Source organism: Sminthopsis crassicaudata, chromosome 4, assembly GCF_048593235.1.
Source record: "Sminthopsis crassicaudata isolate SCR6 chromosome 4, ASM4859323v1, whole genome shotgun sequence".
NCBI lineage: Eukaryota > Metazoa > Chordata > Mammalia > Dasyuromorphia > Dasyuridae > Sminthopsis > Sminthopsis crassicaudata.
This window is the reverse complement of record NC_133620.1, coordinates 308,911,330-308,928,743: the sequence shown is the minus strand read 5'-3', so window position 1 is coordinate 308,928,743 and position 17,414 is coordinate 308,911,330. Positions and strand designations below refer to the sequence as shown.

Below are 17,414 nucleotides of genomic sequence, written 5' to 3'. Positions count from 1 at the left end.
ATAAAAAATAAGCAACATTTGAAAGAACCCATCAATAAATCAAATCAATCAAAAAAACTCTCACTTGATCCTTCAACACTACTATCATTCTAAATCTCTTCTATCCTTTAGTTAAACTCCTCAAAATGTCTATCTACAATAAATGCCTTCACTTTCCTCTCTCTTCATAACCCTTTTAATCAGGCTTCTAATATTATCATTCCACCAAGACTACTTTCTCCAGAGTTACCATTGGTTTCTGAATTGTGAATGATCTTTTGTGAATTGTGAATAACTTTTCTCAATCATTATTCCTCTTAACCTCTCTATAGCCTTTGACACTGTTAATCATTTTCTCCTCCTCGAAACTCTTTTCTCTCCAGGTTTTCAGGACACAACTTTCTCCTAGTTCTATCCCCTTTCATTTCTTTTGCTAGTGCTAATCTGGATTCGCTTCTCTTCTCCCTTTATATCACTTCACTTTATAATTTCACAATCTCCCATGAATTTAATTATCTCTCTGCTGCTGATTTCTATCCCATCCCCTACTGAACTCTCTAATCTCACATTTTCAACTACCTTTCAGCCATCTCAAACTGGATTCTGGTAGACACTTTAAACTCATTATGTCCAAATTAGGCTTTATTATCTTTCTTCTTCTCCTTGCTACCTTCCCTATAAATATACTCCCAATCCATCAGGGTCTCAATCTAGGAATTATCTTCATCTCACTATTTCTTACTGCCTACTCCACACAAGCACATCCAATCTGTGCAATGGCCTCTTCTTTTTTTTTTTTTTTTCCTCCTCTGATACTGCCAGAACTACAGTGCATGCTCTTATCACTTAACACCATGACTACTGAATAGATAGTTGATGGGTCTGCCTGTCTCAAATTTCTTCCCACTTCAAACCATTCTCCAGCCACTAAAGTGATGTTCTTAAAGTAAGGATATGACCATGTCACATCCTTATGCAATAAGGTGGCTCTTCACCTCCAAAATCAAATACAAAATACTCTGTTTGACTTTCAAAGTCCTTCACAACCTAGTCCCCTTCTACTTTTCTAGTCATATGCTTTACTCTTTGCTATGTATTCTTCAATGAAGTCAGTATCACTGATTTCTTGGCTATTCCCTTAACAAGATATTCCATCTCTTGACTCCAAGAATTTTCTCTAGCAATCCCCCATGCATGGAACACACTCTACTTTCTCATCTCCACCAACTGACTTCCCTGGCCTTTTTAAAGTCTCAATTAAAATCCCATCTTTTAGAGACAGCCTTTCTCTACCTCTCTAAATTCTAGTGCCTACCCTTTATAAATTATTTCCCATTTATGTATAGCTTGATTTGTTTATCTTAGTCTACAGGTTGTCTCCTCCCATTAGATTGTAAGCTCCTTGAGAGCAGGAACTAATTTTTGCCTCTTTTTTAAAAAATTTCCAGTGTTTAGCATAATGCCTAGCAAATAAAAGGCACTTAGTAAATGTTTATCGATTGATTAAAGATTCTTCTCTACCTATTGAAAAGTGGGTGAAGAACTGAAACCACAAAAAAGAAATTAACTATATATCCTCTTATTTAAAAAAAAAAAAAGAACTACAATACCTTTAATTATATTACCTATCATTGATATGCAAATATAAGCCTCATCAATGGAAAAAATGTTGATGTTCCATAAGAAAGGTATCTCAAGTATGCCTGAAAAAACAAAAAGCCAGACATGAGCTGATCATTCAACTTATAAACCTCCAAAACAGCAAACTAAAAAGGTAAATGAATTTCCTACAAAGGAAAGAATAAGTAATAAAATATACTATGCCATCTCCAAAAAAGTTTTTTAAAAGAAAAAAGTACCAATTTTCTCGGTCAAAAAACAACAACAAAGTACCAGTAAGTTTGATTTGGGTTGGGGAAAGATGGCCAAGGCGGTTGGTAAATTTTAAACTCTCCAGATTTCCCCCACAAATAGAACAAATTTGCATCTCAGAGAGAACCTAGACTGGTAAAAAATCAAGAAAACTTGGGCAGAACATGGTCTTCCTGATACAACCCAAGATCTGATGAAAAATCTTGGGCCAAGATTAACCTGTTTGAAATATAAACACTTCCCCCTAGCTCTGTAGAAATGTCAACTGGGGACCCCTTGGACTCACTGGTTGTGGCTAGAGTCTCAGTAGGAACCACTGAGACCTTCACTCCCAAACAATTTGTCTAATGGGGGTTTGAATCCAGGAAGAATGAGCGAACCTCAGTTGATTGGGACTGCCAAGCCCAGCTGTGCTACTGAGATGTGGCCCTGTGTAAGATGGAATCAGCCCTCCCTGAGTGCAGAAGCAGCAGGGCGTCAGAAATGATGCTGGCTGTGGGAACTTGCAGGAAAGTAATGTGAAATGGCTCCTTGTCCTTGAATTTATAGAACTCAAAAAATAATTTAAAAATCAAATGAGAGACATTAAGAAAATCTTTCTAAAATCTAAGAAAAATAAGATTATGAGAAAAAAAGTTAATCAACTAAAAAAGAAGATACAGAGTCTCAAAAATGAAAATAACTCTTTGAAAGTTAGAATTGAGCAAGGGGAAGCAAGTGAAGGTATGAGAGACAGTGCAATAACAAAACATATTATAAAGAATGGGGAAAAATAGACAAAATGTGTGAAACATAAGAAAAACATCAGATATGGAGAACATATTAAGAAGAGAAAATATAAGAATAATTGGACCACCTGAAAGTTGTTTAAAAAAAAAAAAAAAAAAAAAAAAAAAAAAAAAAAAAAAAAAAAAAAAAAAAACTTTGACTCAATAATGCAAGAAAATTGTCCTGGAGAGTGATAGATTATGAGAGAAAAGAAAAAAGAAAAAATACACCCATCACTACCTCAATGAGGTCCTTTGTGGAAAACAGATAGATATATTACTGCCAAATTTCAAAAATCCCAGATCAAATCAATCAGGCCAAAAGCAAAACTGGGTTTAATCCCCAGAACACAAGGTCCCCAAAATGGGTAAATCAATACATTTTGTGGGATAGGATTAAATTGCACAATGAGAGGTTGCATAAATAGGAAGGTGGGAGGTAGAAGATAGAGAAGAACATGCAATGTAGGGAGTGGGAGAGCAATGAAAGGAAGCTAATACTTGTAAACTCAACAAGAAAAAAGTCTACAAGAAAATGGGGGAGGTGGTTTATAAAAAGGAGAGATATAAGCATGAATAAAGAAATGATGGGAGGGAAACAGAGCCAAGATGGTGGAGAAACTACACAGGATTTTTTAAGCTCTCTCATTCCTTCACTATCAACTATTTAATTCAGCCTCAAAAATAGGGCTTGACTGGTAAAACCCACAAAGATTAGAAGTACAACAACTTACCAGCTGAAGAGAATCTGGAATATTGCCAGAAAACATGGGTCCTGAGGTGGTGGGAGTAGACCAGCACAGGGCAGGGATAGAATCAGGAGTAGGGTGGCCTCTGTGGTTGGAAGATTCAAACAGAGCTCTCTGCCATAGCCTGACTGATTTGCTTTGGTGGTGGAATAGTGGACCAGCAGAGAAGTTGGAGCCTAGGGTAGTGGGTACACTGAAGGATGCCAGAACCTGAGAGGATCTGGCTGCACCCACCCAGGATCAGAAGTGACTCAGCACAGACCATAATGCAGCTCTTTGTGGCATTCTGCAGCTAGGGGCTCTTGTTGGGGGGCAGTCACACACAGCGGGGGCACAGCCCAGGGCAGCCTCTCATCTTCAGAGGGAGGAGATCAGCCTGAGGTAGTGGAATTTCCCCAGCTCGACTACACTGTCCAGGCAGAGACATTTCCCGTACCGTGAGGGATAGGGCAACTGCCTTTGTGGGGGAGCAGTGATATTTTTCCAGCTTAACCTCTAGCCCCAAGCGGTCACTAATCCTCACAGCGGGGCTCCAGGCAGGGCACCTATACAGCCCGACCTTGATACCCAGGCCTACTCACTTCCTTGTGGAGCTCTTCCCAGGGCTCTCCCACAGCTCAGCTGTTCCTTGCAGCTCATTGAGAGGACAGTTACTATCCATATACCCATCCTTGCTCTACAGAGGAAGATGGTTATCTGCTTGCCCTGAAGGCTTTTAAAAAAATGAGTTAAAAAGTGAAGAAAAGGATTGATAGCTTCTATACAGAAAGAGAGAGGGTTTCCAACCCTAACAGCAGACAACCTCCAGACAATACCCCCAAATAACGCTCTCCTAGAAGAGACTATTAAAAATCTCAAAAGAGAGTTAGAAGAAAAATGGGGAAAGGAAAGAAAAGCTATGTAACAGACTAACAACCTCCTGAAATGTGAATTGGAAAAGGTAAAGAATTCACAAGAAGGGCAGGGAAGCATAAATAGGGAATTGGAAAAGGTAAAGAAATCACAGGAAAGTAGGTCTGTGAATTGGAAAAGATAAAGAATTCCCAAGAAAATAGGATTTGTGAATTGGAGAAAGAAAATAACTCACTAAAAAACAAATTTAGTGAAATAGAAAAAAAAATTCTATAGAGCAAAACAACTCATTTAAAAACTCAATTGGACATATACAAAAAGAAGTAAAAAAAAAAAGCTAATGAAGAAAATAACTCATTAAAAATCAGAACTGAACAAATAGAAATGAATGAGTCATTGAGACACCAAGAATCAGTCAAGCAAAACCAAAAAAATGAAAATCAGGAGAAAAATGTCAAATATCTACTTGTCAAAACAACAGACCCAGAAAATAGATCTAGGAGAGATCATCTGAGGATTATTGGACTTCCCGAAAATTATGATGAAAAAAAGAGCCTAGATAATATTTTACAAGAAATCATCAAAGAGAACTGCCCAGAGGTAATAGAACCAGAAGGTAAAATAGGCATTGAAAGAATTCATCGAACACCTTCTGAAAAAGACCCTAAAAAAAACAACTCCACAGAACATTGTGGCCAATTTCAGAACTATCAGACTAAAGAAAAAATATTACAAGCAGCCAGGAAAAAAAAATACCAAGGTGCCACAATAAGGATCACTCAAGATCTGGCTGCCTCCACATTAAAGGATTAAAGGGCTTGGAATCTGATATTCTGAAAGGCAAAAAAACTTGGAATGCAGCCAAGAATAAACTACCCAGCTAAGTTGAGCATTTTCTTCCATGGAAGAAGATGGACATTTAATGAAGCAGATGAATTCCATATGTTTCTAAGGAAAAAACCAGATCTAAACAGAAAAAATTGATCTCCAATCATAGGATTCAAAAGAAGCAGAAAATGATAAAAGGAACTCTTGAAAACTTTTTTTCTGTTGTGGATATACACTGACTACATGTATAATTTGATTTTGCTGATATAACAAAAAAAAAAGGGAAGTAGAAATGGAAAGGGGATAGTGTCAGAAAAAGGGAAAGGGGGAGATAAAAAGAGGGAAACTACATCTCACAAAGAGGCAAAGAGGGAAGTTAGAGAGGGGGAGGAACATTGTGTTAGCCTTACTTTCATCAGAATTGGCTCAAAGAGAAAATAATTGACATATTGGTTTTACAGAAACTTCTCATCTCATTAAAAAGGGGGAGAGGAAAAGGGAACAAGAAAGGGAAAGGGATTTAAAAGGAGGAGGGAGAGATACTAAAGAGGGAGGGCTGTGTGATGCAAGTGGACCTCATAAGTTTAATACTGCAGAAGGGGTTTGGGGAGGGAAGGGAAAAAGCATAATCTGGGGATAATATGATGGCAGGAAATACAGAATTAGTCAGTTTAACTGTAAATGTGAATGGGATGAAATCTCCCATTAAGCGGAGACTGATAGCAGACTGGCTCAAAAGTCATATGTTGTTTACAGGAAACACATTCAAAGCAACCAGATGCATACAGAGTAAAGGTAAAAAGCTGGAGCAGAATCTATTATGCTTCAAGTGAAATAAAAAAAGCAGGGATAGCCATCCTTATCTCAGATTAAGCAAAAGCAAAAATTGATCTAATTAAAAAAGATAAGGCAGGAAACTACATCTTGCTAAAGGGTAGCATAGACAATGAAGCCATATCAATACTAAACATATATACACCAAGTGGAATAGCATCTAACTTCCTAAAGGAGAAGTTAAGAGAGGTGCAAGAAGAAATAGACAGCAAAATTATAATAGTGGGACATCTCAACCTTGCACTCTCAGAATTAGATAAATCAAACCACAAAGAAAGAAATTAAAGAGGTAAGGTGAATATTAGGAAAATTAGGTATGATAGATCTTTGGTGAAAACTGAATGGTGACAGAAAGGAGTATACTTTCTTCTCAGCAGTTCATGGAACCTATACAAAAGTTGACCATATATTAGGACACAAAGACCTCAAAATTAAATGCAGGAAGGCAGAAATAGTAAAGGCTTTCTTTTCAGATCACAATGCAATAAAAACTACATTCACCAAAAAGTTAGGGGTAAATAGATCAAAAAGTAATTGGAAACTAAATGATCTCATCTTAAAGAATGATTGGATGAAACAGCAAATTATAGACACAATGAATAATTTCACTCAAGATAATGACAATGATGAGACAGCAAACCAAAATTTGTAGGATGCAGCTAAAGCAATAATAAGGGGAAATTTTATACCTTTAGAGGCTTACTTGAAGAAATTAGAGAAAGAGAAGATCAATGAATTGGGCTTAAAACTTAAAAAGCTAGAAAAAGACCAAATTAAAAACCCCTAATCAAATACTTAACTTGAAATTCTAAAATTAAAAGGAGAAATTGATAATATTGAAAGTAAAAATACTATTGAACTAATAAATAAAACTACGAGTTGGTTTTATGACAAAAAAAATCAATAAAATAGATAAACGTTTGGTAAATCTGATTAGAAAAAGGAGAGAGGAAAATCAAATTGCTAGTCTTAAAAATGAAAAGGGAGAATTGTCCACCAATGAGGAGGAAATTAGAGAAATAATAAGGAGTTACTTTGCCCAACTTTATGCCAATAAATTTGATAACCTAAGTGAAATGGATGACTACCTCCAAAAATATAGGCTTTCCTGATTAACAGAGGAGAAAGTAAATTGCTTAAATAGTCCCATTTCAGAAAAAGAAATAGAACAAGCTATTAAGCAACTCCCTAAGAAAAAATCCCCAGGACCAGATGGATTTACATGTGAATTCTACAAAACATTTAAAGAACAATTAGCCCCAATGTTATATAAACTATTTGAAAAAATAGGGAATGAAGGAGTCCTACCAAACTCCTTTTATGACACAGACATGGTACTGATACCCAAACCAGGTAGGTTGAAAACAGAGAAAGAAAACTATACACCAATCTCCCTAATGAATATTGCTGCTAAAATCTTAAATAAGATATTAGCAAAAAGATCACAGAAAATTATCCCCAGGATAATACATCATGATCAAGTAGGATTTATACCAGGAATGCAGAGTCGGTTTAATATTAGGAAAACTATCAGTATATTTGGGCCATATTAATAACCAAATTAACAAAAATCATATGATCATCTCAATAGATGCAGAAAAAGCATTTGATAAAATCCAACATCCATTTCTATTAAAAAACACTTGAGAGTATAGGAATAAATGGACTTTTCCTTACAGGAATACGATATTTCTAAAAATATACAGATACAGTATTTGAGGTTATATAAATACATTGTCATTCAATTTTGTAGATTCTCTTAATGAATCAGGAAATCAGTGCTAATGAATTGGACTTCCTTCTTCGATACCCAGCACAGTCTGATGTTCTTAGTCCCGTAGATTTTCTCTCCCACCAATCCTGGGGTGGCATCAAGGTGAGTATCATACCAAATAAAGTCCAAACTCCTGAGTGTCACATGACATCCATACTCCTTTACTGTTGGATAGAACCTAACATTTCACAACTTACACTAATCCTCCTTATATATACTTTATTTCAGCCAACCTACATTAGTTGTTGATCTCCCCAGTGCTTGTTGACTTGACTTGCATAAGCTTAGTTAATGTAGTCATAACTTTGTTTATATATAAAATATTTATGTACTCACTATATGAAAAACAATATACTAAAGAAGAAAGTTACAAATAGAAAAGCAAAACAATTCTTAAGCTCCAGAGCTCTCATTCTAAAAAGGAGAAACTATATATAATGAAGATTTAATTGAAAGACCACAGTAGTCCTTTGGATAAAATGACAAAACAGATGTGTAATGAAACTTCTTTCATGATATTTTCATTACCAAAATCACATCTGTTTCTGAATATTTTATGTTAAAAGTGCCAAATAGGGGCAGCTAAGTGGTGCAGTGGATAGAGCACCAGCCTTGAATTCCGGAGGACCAGAGTTCAAATCTGGTCTCAGACACTTAACATTTCCTAGCTGTGTGACCCTGGGCAAGTCACTTAACCCCAGCCTCAAAAAAAAAGTGCCAAATACCTTGGCAGTAAGAACTTTTCTGGGTTTTCAGTACTTATGACTTTTCAAAAGACAAGAGCTGCAACATTCAGAACAAAACTCTACAAGAAATATTTTTCTGTCTGTGGAGACATACATTCTGAAGCCTAGAAAAGATATCCCTTGATTACTGCCCCTATTGCAGTATCCTAATTGGAAAGTAATTCAGAGAAAACTTGTTTTCATAACATGGAGAAAACCTTGGAATATTTATCATAAAATCAAATTATTGTTACATATTAAGGTCTATATGAGGAAATCTTCTAATGTTATATGACATGTTATGTGGAGTTTGGTCTAGTAGAAATTAAGCATGGTAAGCCCAATTCCATTGTTATTATTTATTTATTTAAACTTTATATATATGTAATATATACACATGTATGTGTGTGTGTCTGTGTGTCTTTGCATCTGTGTCTCTGTGTTTGTGTGTCTATATGTATATGCAATGGACATGTTGTACACTTCATTGGTAAATCCAATCTGTAATGCATCACTTTATTAGCTTTTCAGCAGCTCCAATTACTATGGTTACCAATTAATCATAATTGTCTTTTGTACATAGTCTGCTATAATTAGCTTAATTAGTCATGGTTTCCATTTAGCTTAGAAGGGGACTGAAATTCTCTCTCTTTCACTTGGGTGATTAAATGTCATGTTCAGAATAGCACTCTAATGAAATCTGTTTTTTAAGCTGTTGTTTCTGTACCTTTTAAAGTTTTACATATTACATGTTACCTCATTGGATCCTCACAAGAATTCTATAAGGTAGATGCTATTTTTATTTCCATTTTACAGATGAAGAAACTGAGAAAGATTAACTGGCTTATCCAAGTTCACACAAATAGTAGGTGACTAAGATCATTCCAACTCCAAGTATAGCATTTTATCTATTGCAACAATTAGCTGCCTGAGATAGGGTGGACTCCAGGACAGATTATGGTTTTCCACCTTTGATAATAACCCTAGCATTTTAGCTTCCAGACAACTAGGAATCTTCTGTGAGCCTCTTAGGCCATTCTATCCTGGTTGCAAGCAGATGGTTTAGCAGATTTGCCTTTTATAAAAGGCAAATTGTAAATCACTGAGCCCAGCAAGAACTTGGGACCTAGCTATCATTACCCAACACTGAAAATCAATCAGCAGAACTGCCCCAGGGCAAATTAAAGCAGCTGTCACATCTTTGCATTGAACAGACCTCAAACCTTAAAAAAAAAAAAATGAATAAAATATAAAAAAAGAACTCTTACCATAGACAGCTTTTATGGACACAGAGAACAGACCTCAAATCCTGAGGTTCCTAAAGGCAAAGCAATTCCAAATGAAGCCCCAAAGAGAGACATGAGCTGGTCCCCATTTCACAAGGCTTTCTTCAAAGATTGCATAAAGGATCTTTAAAAGAGAGATAGAAGAAAGATGAGGAAGTGAAATGAGATCATTTCAAATAGGAATGGAAAAAGCTAACCCTAACCCTATAAAAGAGATATAAAAAGATGCCAATTCACTGAAAAACAAAATTTGTGAAATGAAAAAAAGAATGCAATGAACAAAAAAATTCAATTGACCAATTGCAAAAGACCTAAAAAAGGTAACTGAAGAAAATAATACACTAAGAATTAGAATTGAACAAATGAAAGTGAATGACTCAGTAAGACTTCAAGAATCAATCAAACAAAAACAAGAAAAATTAAAAAATAGAAGAAAATATGAAATATCTCTTAGGAAAAACAACTGACCTGGAAAACAGATCTAGGAGAGACAATCTAAGGATTATTGGACTTCCTATAATCCATGATGAAAAATGGAACCTAGACATTATCTTACAAGAAATCATAAAAGAAAACTGCCCTGATATTTTTGAATCAGAAGGTAAAATAGCCATCAAAAGAATTCACCTATTACCTCCTAAAAGAGACCACAAAATTAAATCCCCAAGGAAAAGATATTGTAAGCAGCCCGAAAGAAACAATTTAAATACTGAGGAGCCATAATTAGGATTAACCAGGACCTAGCAGCTTCCAATTTAAAGGATCTAAAGTCAGAACCTTATATGATTTTCTGAAAAGCAAAGGAACTTGGATTACAGCCAAAAATAAGCTATCCGGCTAAAATAAGCATTATCTTTCAGGGAAGAAGATGGACATTCAATGATATAGGTAAATTTCAACTTTTTCTAATGAAAAGTCCAGAACTGAACAAAAAAAAAATTGATCTCCAAACACAGAACTTAAGAGAAGCATAAAAAAGTAAAAAGGAAAGATCTGTTGAGATCTACATTTCTATTATGGGTATACTTAGAGAATGTGAATATAATTTGATTTCAATATGATAATATGAGAAAAAAAAAACCTAGAGGGGAAAAGGGATTGTACTGGAAAAAGAGGGGGAAAGGAGGTAAAATAAGGGAAATTATATCTCACAAAGAGACAAAGAAAACCTATTATAATTAATAAGGGAAAGAAGGGAGGGGAATGAACACTGTGTGAATCTTACTCTCATCAGATTTGGCTCTAAGAGAGAATATCAGACATATTTGGTTTCACAGAGAAACTTGTCTCACCATATAGGAAAGTAGGAGGGGAAAGAGGGAAAAGAAAGGGAAAGACTAATAGAAGAGAAAACAATAATTAGGGGAAAAGTATAAAAAAAGAGGGAAGGGCTCCAAAGGGGGAAGACCGTTTGAGGGAGGTAGTCATCAAAAGCAAAATACTGGGGAGGAGGGAAGGGGGGGAAGGGGGAAAAAAGCATAACAGGATAAATAAAATGATAGGAAATATAGAATTAGTTATTTTAACATGAATGTGAATGGGATGAACTCTGCTATAAAATGGAAGTGGATAGCAAACTGGATTAAAAGCCAAAATCCTACAATATATTGTTTACAAGAAACACATTTAAAGCAGAGTGATAAAGCAGAGTGAAGGTAAAGGGCTGGAGCAGAATATATTATTCCTCAGGTGAAAAAAAAAAACAAAACAAAACAAAACAAAACAAAAAAACAAAAACCCGAGGGTAGCAATGCTGATCACAGAAATAAAACAAAGATCTAATTAAAAAAGATAAAGAAGAAAACTGTATCTTACTAAAGGGTACCATACATAATGAAGCAATATCAACACCAAACATATATTCACCAAGTGGTATAGCATGTAAATTCCTAGAAAAGAATTTAAGAGACATGCAAGAAAAAATAGACAGCAAAACTGTATTAGTGGGGGATCTCAACCTTGCTCTCTCAGAATTAGATAAATCAAACCACAAAATAAATAAGAAAGAAGTTAAGGAGGTAAACAAAATGTTAGAAAAGTTAGACATGTTAGATCTTTGGAGAATATTGAATTGAAACAGAAAGGGGTACACTTTTTCTCAGCAGTTCATGGAATTTATACCAAAATTGATTATGTGTTAAGGCATAAAAAAAACCTCAAAACAAATGCAGAAAGGCAGAAATAGCAAATGCATTTTTTTTTTCAAATCATGATGCAATAAAAATCACACACAAAATAAAGGCAGGAGAAAATAAACCAAAAAGTAACTGGAAACTAAATTATCTCATCCTAAAGAATAAATGGACGAAACAGCAAATCATAGACACAATTAATAATTTCATCCAAGAAAATGACCTTATTAGACAACATACCAAAATTTGTGGAAAGCAGCCAAAGCAGTAATAAGGGGAAATTTTATATCTCTAGATGTATATTTGCATAAAATAGAGAAAGAGAAAATCATTGAATGGGGCTTACAACTAAAAAAGCTAGAAAAAGAACAAGTTTAAAACCCACAAATAACAAACTTGAAAGATTAATAAAATTGAAAGTTAAAAAAAACTACTAAATTAATAAATAAAACTAAAAGTTAGTTTTATGAAAAAACCAACAAAATAGATGAAGTTTTACTTAATTTGATTAGAAAAAGGAAAAAAGGAAAATCAAATTGTTAGTCTCAAAAATGGAAAGGGAGAACTTTTCACCAATGAAGAGGAAATTAGAGCAATAATTAGGAGTTGCTTTGCCAACTTTATGCCAATAAATTCAATAATCAAAGTGAAATGGAAGAATACCTACAAAAATATGGGTTGCCTTAACAGAACAGAAAATAAATTAGTTAAATAATCCCATTTTAGAAAAAGAAATAGAACAAGCTATTAATCAACTCCCTAAGAAAAAAATCTCCACGGCCAGGTAGATTTACATGTGAATTCTACCAAACATTTAAAGAACAATTAACTCCAATACTACATAAACTATTTGAAAAAATAGGGAATGAAAGATTCTACCAAATTCTTTTTATTACACAAACATGGTACTAATACCATAGGATTAAAACAGAGAAAGAAAATTATAAACCAATCTCCCTAATGAATATTGATGCAAAAATTTTAAATAAGATATTAGCAAAGAGATTACAGAAAATCATCCCCAGGATAATACACTTTGACCAAGTAGGATTTATACAAGGAATGCAAGGCTGATTCAATATTAGGAAAACTATTAGCATAATTGACTATATCAATAACCATATAATTATCTCAATAGATGTAGAAAAAGCATTTGATAAAATCCAACATCCATTCTTATTCAAAACACTTGAGAGTTTAGGAATAAATGGACTTTTCCTTAAAATAATCAGTAGCATCTATTTAAAATCATCAGCAAGCATCATATGTAATGGGAATTAACTGGAACCATTCCCAAAAAGAACAGGAGTGAAACAAGGTTGCCCACTATCACCATTACTATTCAATATTATATTAGAAATGCTAGCTTCAGCAATAAGAGTTGAGAAAGATTCTAAAGGAATCAGAGTAGGTAATGAGAAAACGAAAGTATCACTCTTTACAGATAATATGATGATATACTTATAAAACCCCAGAGATTCTAGTAAAAAGCTATCAAAAATAATACACAACTTTAGCAAAGTTGCAGGATACAAAATAAATCCATATAAATCCTCAGCATTTTTATACATCACCAACAATCCAACAGCAAGAGATACAAAGAGAAATTCCATTTTAAAATAACTCTCGATAGCATAAAATATTTGGGAATCTATCTGCCAAAGGAAAGTCAGGAATCATATCAGCAAAACTACAAAACACTTTCCACACAAATAAAGTCAGATTTAAATAATTGGAAAAATATTAAGTGTTCTTGGATAGGCTGAGCAAATATAATAAAGATGACAATACTCCCTAAACTAATTTATTTATTGAGTGCTATAGCAATCAGACTCCCAAGAAACTATTTTAAAGACCTAGAAAAAATAATAAAATTCATATGGAAGAAAAAAAGGTCAAGAATTTCGAGGGAACTAATGACAAAAAAAAAAATCAAATGAAGGAGGCCTAGTTGTACCAGATCTAAAACTATATTATAAAGCAGTGGTCACCAAAACCACATTGACTAAGAAATAGACTAGTTGATCAGGAAGAAGTTAGGTTCACAGGACAAAATACTTAATAACTATACCAATCTAGTGTTTGACAAACCCAAAGATCCCAACTTTGGGGATAAGAATTCACTGTTTAACAAAAACTGCTGGGAAAACTGGAAATTAGTAAAGCAGAAACTAGGCATAGACCCACACTTAATACCATATACCAAGATAAGATCAAAATGGGTCCATGATTAAGGCATAAAGAATGAGATCATAAATAAATTAGAGGAACATAGGGTAGTTTACCTCTCAGACTTGTGGAGGAGGAAGGAATTTATGACCAAAGGAGAACTAGAGATCATTATTGTTCACAAAATAGAAGATTTTGATTACATTAAGTTAAAAATTTTTTGAACAAACAAAACTAATGCAGACATTAGATGAGAAGCAATAAACTGGGGAAACATTTTTATTTTCAAAGGTTCTGATAAAGGCTTCATTTCCAAAATATATAAAGAATTAAATCAAATTTATAAGAAATTCAAGTCATTCTTCAAATAATAAATGGTAGAGATTTCCGGCCAAGATGGTGGAGAGGAGGCATACAACTGCTTGAGCTTCACATTTTATCTCAGAATTTATTTCATGAAAAGCCTCGGAAATAATGCTTGACCGGAAAAAAACCTGTAATGTCCTGTTGTCTCTCAATTATAATCCTTTTCTGGGAGGAAGTTTCTTTTCTGTAAATCCTTTTCTCTGGGAGCAGGTTTCTTAGGAGGCTTCTGGAGCCTCCACCAGAGCAAAGGTAAATGTGGGAATGAATCAGACTCTGTCTCCAAGAGTGTAGGATTGTGGGTTTCCCAGAAGTCAATTTTAGTTGTGAATCTCCATGAGCAGGCTTATCCTTTAGACTTGTGAATCTGCTCTTGTCCAATTGTCCCCAGTCAGCACCACAGTAGAATCTCAAATGCCCTCAAGCTTCCCTGAAGTTCTCCTGGGAAGTCCTTCCCTTGATTGCCTCCAAACTGACCTCTTCCAGATTGACTTCTTCCAAACTGACCCTGCCCACTCAATATTGGCTCCTTTTATCCTCCCAGAGAATAGGTACTCCCAGGGGCTTGTGGAACTCCTTTACAACCAATGAACTAACTCCTTTTGAAGGTATAAACTCCTTTAAAAGTTTGAACTAAAGATGTGAACTCTGAGCTAGAGAATTGTTAAGTACCAACTTAGCACCTAGTAAGAAATCTAACAAAAACCCATAAATAATTACCAACAGAAGGCATTCTTGAAATTCACCAGAAAATGCCTGTTTTTATTCAGGGGAGGGGACGAACAGATCGGTCACAGGCTGAGGACAAGCATTGAGAGCAAGGCAGCTCACACTGTGAAGACTGGAGGGGGTAGGGGTGCGATCTCTGCCATTTCTGTGGACCGACCTTTACCCCAGTGTGGATATTCTCTCTTGGCAGCAAGCCAGGATCAGCAGAGAACCTGTAAACATAGGAGGTAAAGAATAAAACCCCAAAAAGCTAGCATCTGTCAGGACTTGGCCACCCCGCACCCACCCAGAGTGACTCAGCACATTCTTAAAGCCTCAGAGCCACAGAGCATAGAGCACAGACTCAGCACATCCATTGCTATCCTGTTAGTACCTCGCTGCTGTCTCCCACAGTCTGTACAGGAAGCCCAGTGGCACCATCCAGCCCTATCCGCCGCCCCCCCCCCCCAGCATTGGTTTTTCTTGTCAGTTTCTTTTCTTTGATTCTGCTGTGACAAAATGAACAAAAAATTTAAAAGGGCTCTAACCATTGACAGCTTCTATATGGATAGAGAGCAGACTTTAAACCCTGAGAAGACTAAAAACAGATAGTCTCCAGAGGGATCCCCAAAGGGGGATATGATATGCTCCTCAATGCACAAAACTCTCATAGAAGGAATCAAAAAGGAACAGATTAGATACAAAGGACAAAAAAGGGTACATCTATAGCAATCTAATCTTTGACAAACCCAAAGATACCAACATTAGGGACAAAAATTCATTATTCGGAAGAAACTGTTGGGAAAACTGGAAATTGTTTTGGCAGAAACTTAACACCATATACCAAGATAAGATAAAAATGGGTCCATGATTTAGGCATAAAGAATGAGATCATAAATAGATTAGAGGAACAGGGAATAGTCTACCTCTCAGACCTGTGGAGGAGGAAGGAATTTATGACCAGAGGAGAACTAGAGATCATTATTGATCACAAAATAGAAGATTTTGATTACATCAAACTAAAAAGTTTCTGTACAAATAATACTAATGCAAACAAGATTAGAAGGGAAGTAACAAATTGGGAAAATATTTTTAAAAGGAAAGGTTCTGACAAAGGTCTCATTTCCAAAATATATAGAGAACTGACCCTGATTTATAAGAAACCGAACCATTCTCCAATTGATAAATGGTCAAGGGATATGAACAGACAATTCTCAGAGGAAGAAATTGAAACTATATCCACTCACATGAAAGAGTGTTCCAAATCACTACTGATCAGAGAAATGCAAATTAAGACAACTCTGAGATACCACTACACACTTGTCAGATTGGCTAAGATGACAGGAACAAATAATGATGAATGTTGGAGGGGATGTGGGAAAACTGGGACACTGATACATTGTTGGTGGAGTTGTGAAAGAATCCAGCCATTCTGGAGAGCAATTTGGAACTATGCCCAAAACGTTGTCAAACTGTGCATACCCTTTGACCCAGCATTGCTGTTATTAGGATTATATCCCAAAGAAATACTAAAGAGCGGAAAGGGACCTGTATGTGCCAAAATGTTTGTGACAGCTCTTTTTGTTGTAGCTAGAAACTGGAAGTTGAATGGATGTCCATCAATTGGAGAATGGTTGGGTAAATTGTGGTATATGAAGGTTATGGAATATTATTGCTATGTAAGAAATGACCAGCAGGAGGAATACAGAGAGGCTTGGAGAGACTTAAATCAACTGTTGCTGAGTGAAATGAGCAGAACCAGAAGATCACTATACACTTCAACAACAATACTGTATGAGGGTATATTCTGATGGAAGTGGAAATCTTCAACATAAAGAAGATCCAACTCACTTCCAGTTGATCAATGATGGACAGAAATAACTATACCCAGAGAAGGAACACTGGGAAGCGAATGTAAATTGTTAGCACTACTGTCTATCTACCCAGGTTACTTATACCTTCGGAAGCTAATAATTAATGTGCAACAAGAAAATGGTATTTACACACATGTATTGTATCTAGACTATATTGTAACACATGTAAAATGTATGGGATTACCTGCCATCGGGGGGAGGGAGTGGAGGGAGGGAGGGGATAATTTGGAAAAATGAATAAAAAAATAAAATTAAATTAAAAAAATAAAAAAAAACTTAAAAAAAAAGAAATCAAAAAGGCTCTCACAAAAGAGCTAGAAAAGAAATGTGAAAAGGAAAGGGAAGCCTGGCAAGAGAGAATGGAGAAGTCATCCCATGCATTTAAAGACAGAGTGGATAAAGAAATCAAATCATTGAAAAACAAAATTAATGAGTTGGTAAAAGAAAAGAGCTCTCTAAAAAATAAAATTGGTGAAAGGGGAAAAAAATTCTATAGAACAAA

General features: G+C 35.2%; 1 protein-coding gene across 1 annotated transcript in view; it reads left to right on the top strand.

Annotated features, from left to right (window-relative positions):
* DNAH9 (dynein axonemal heavy chain 9) overlaps positions 1 to 17,414 on the top strand; it is a 572,299-nt gene that overhangs the window by 478,052 nt on the left and 76,833 nt on the right. Inside the window, exon 58 of the mRNA XM_074264740.1 lies at positions 7,635 to 7,757. Coding sequence (XP_074120841.1) covers positions 7,635 to 7,757 — 123 coding nt within the window. The remainder of the gene's footprint in view (positions 1 to 7,634; positions 7,758 to 17,414) is intronic.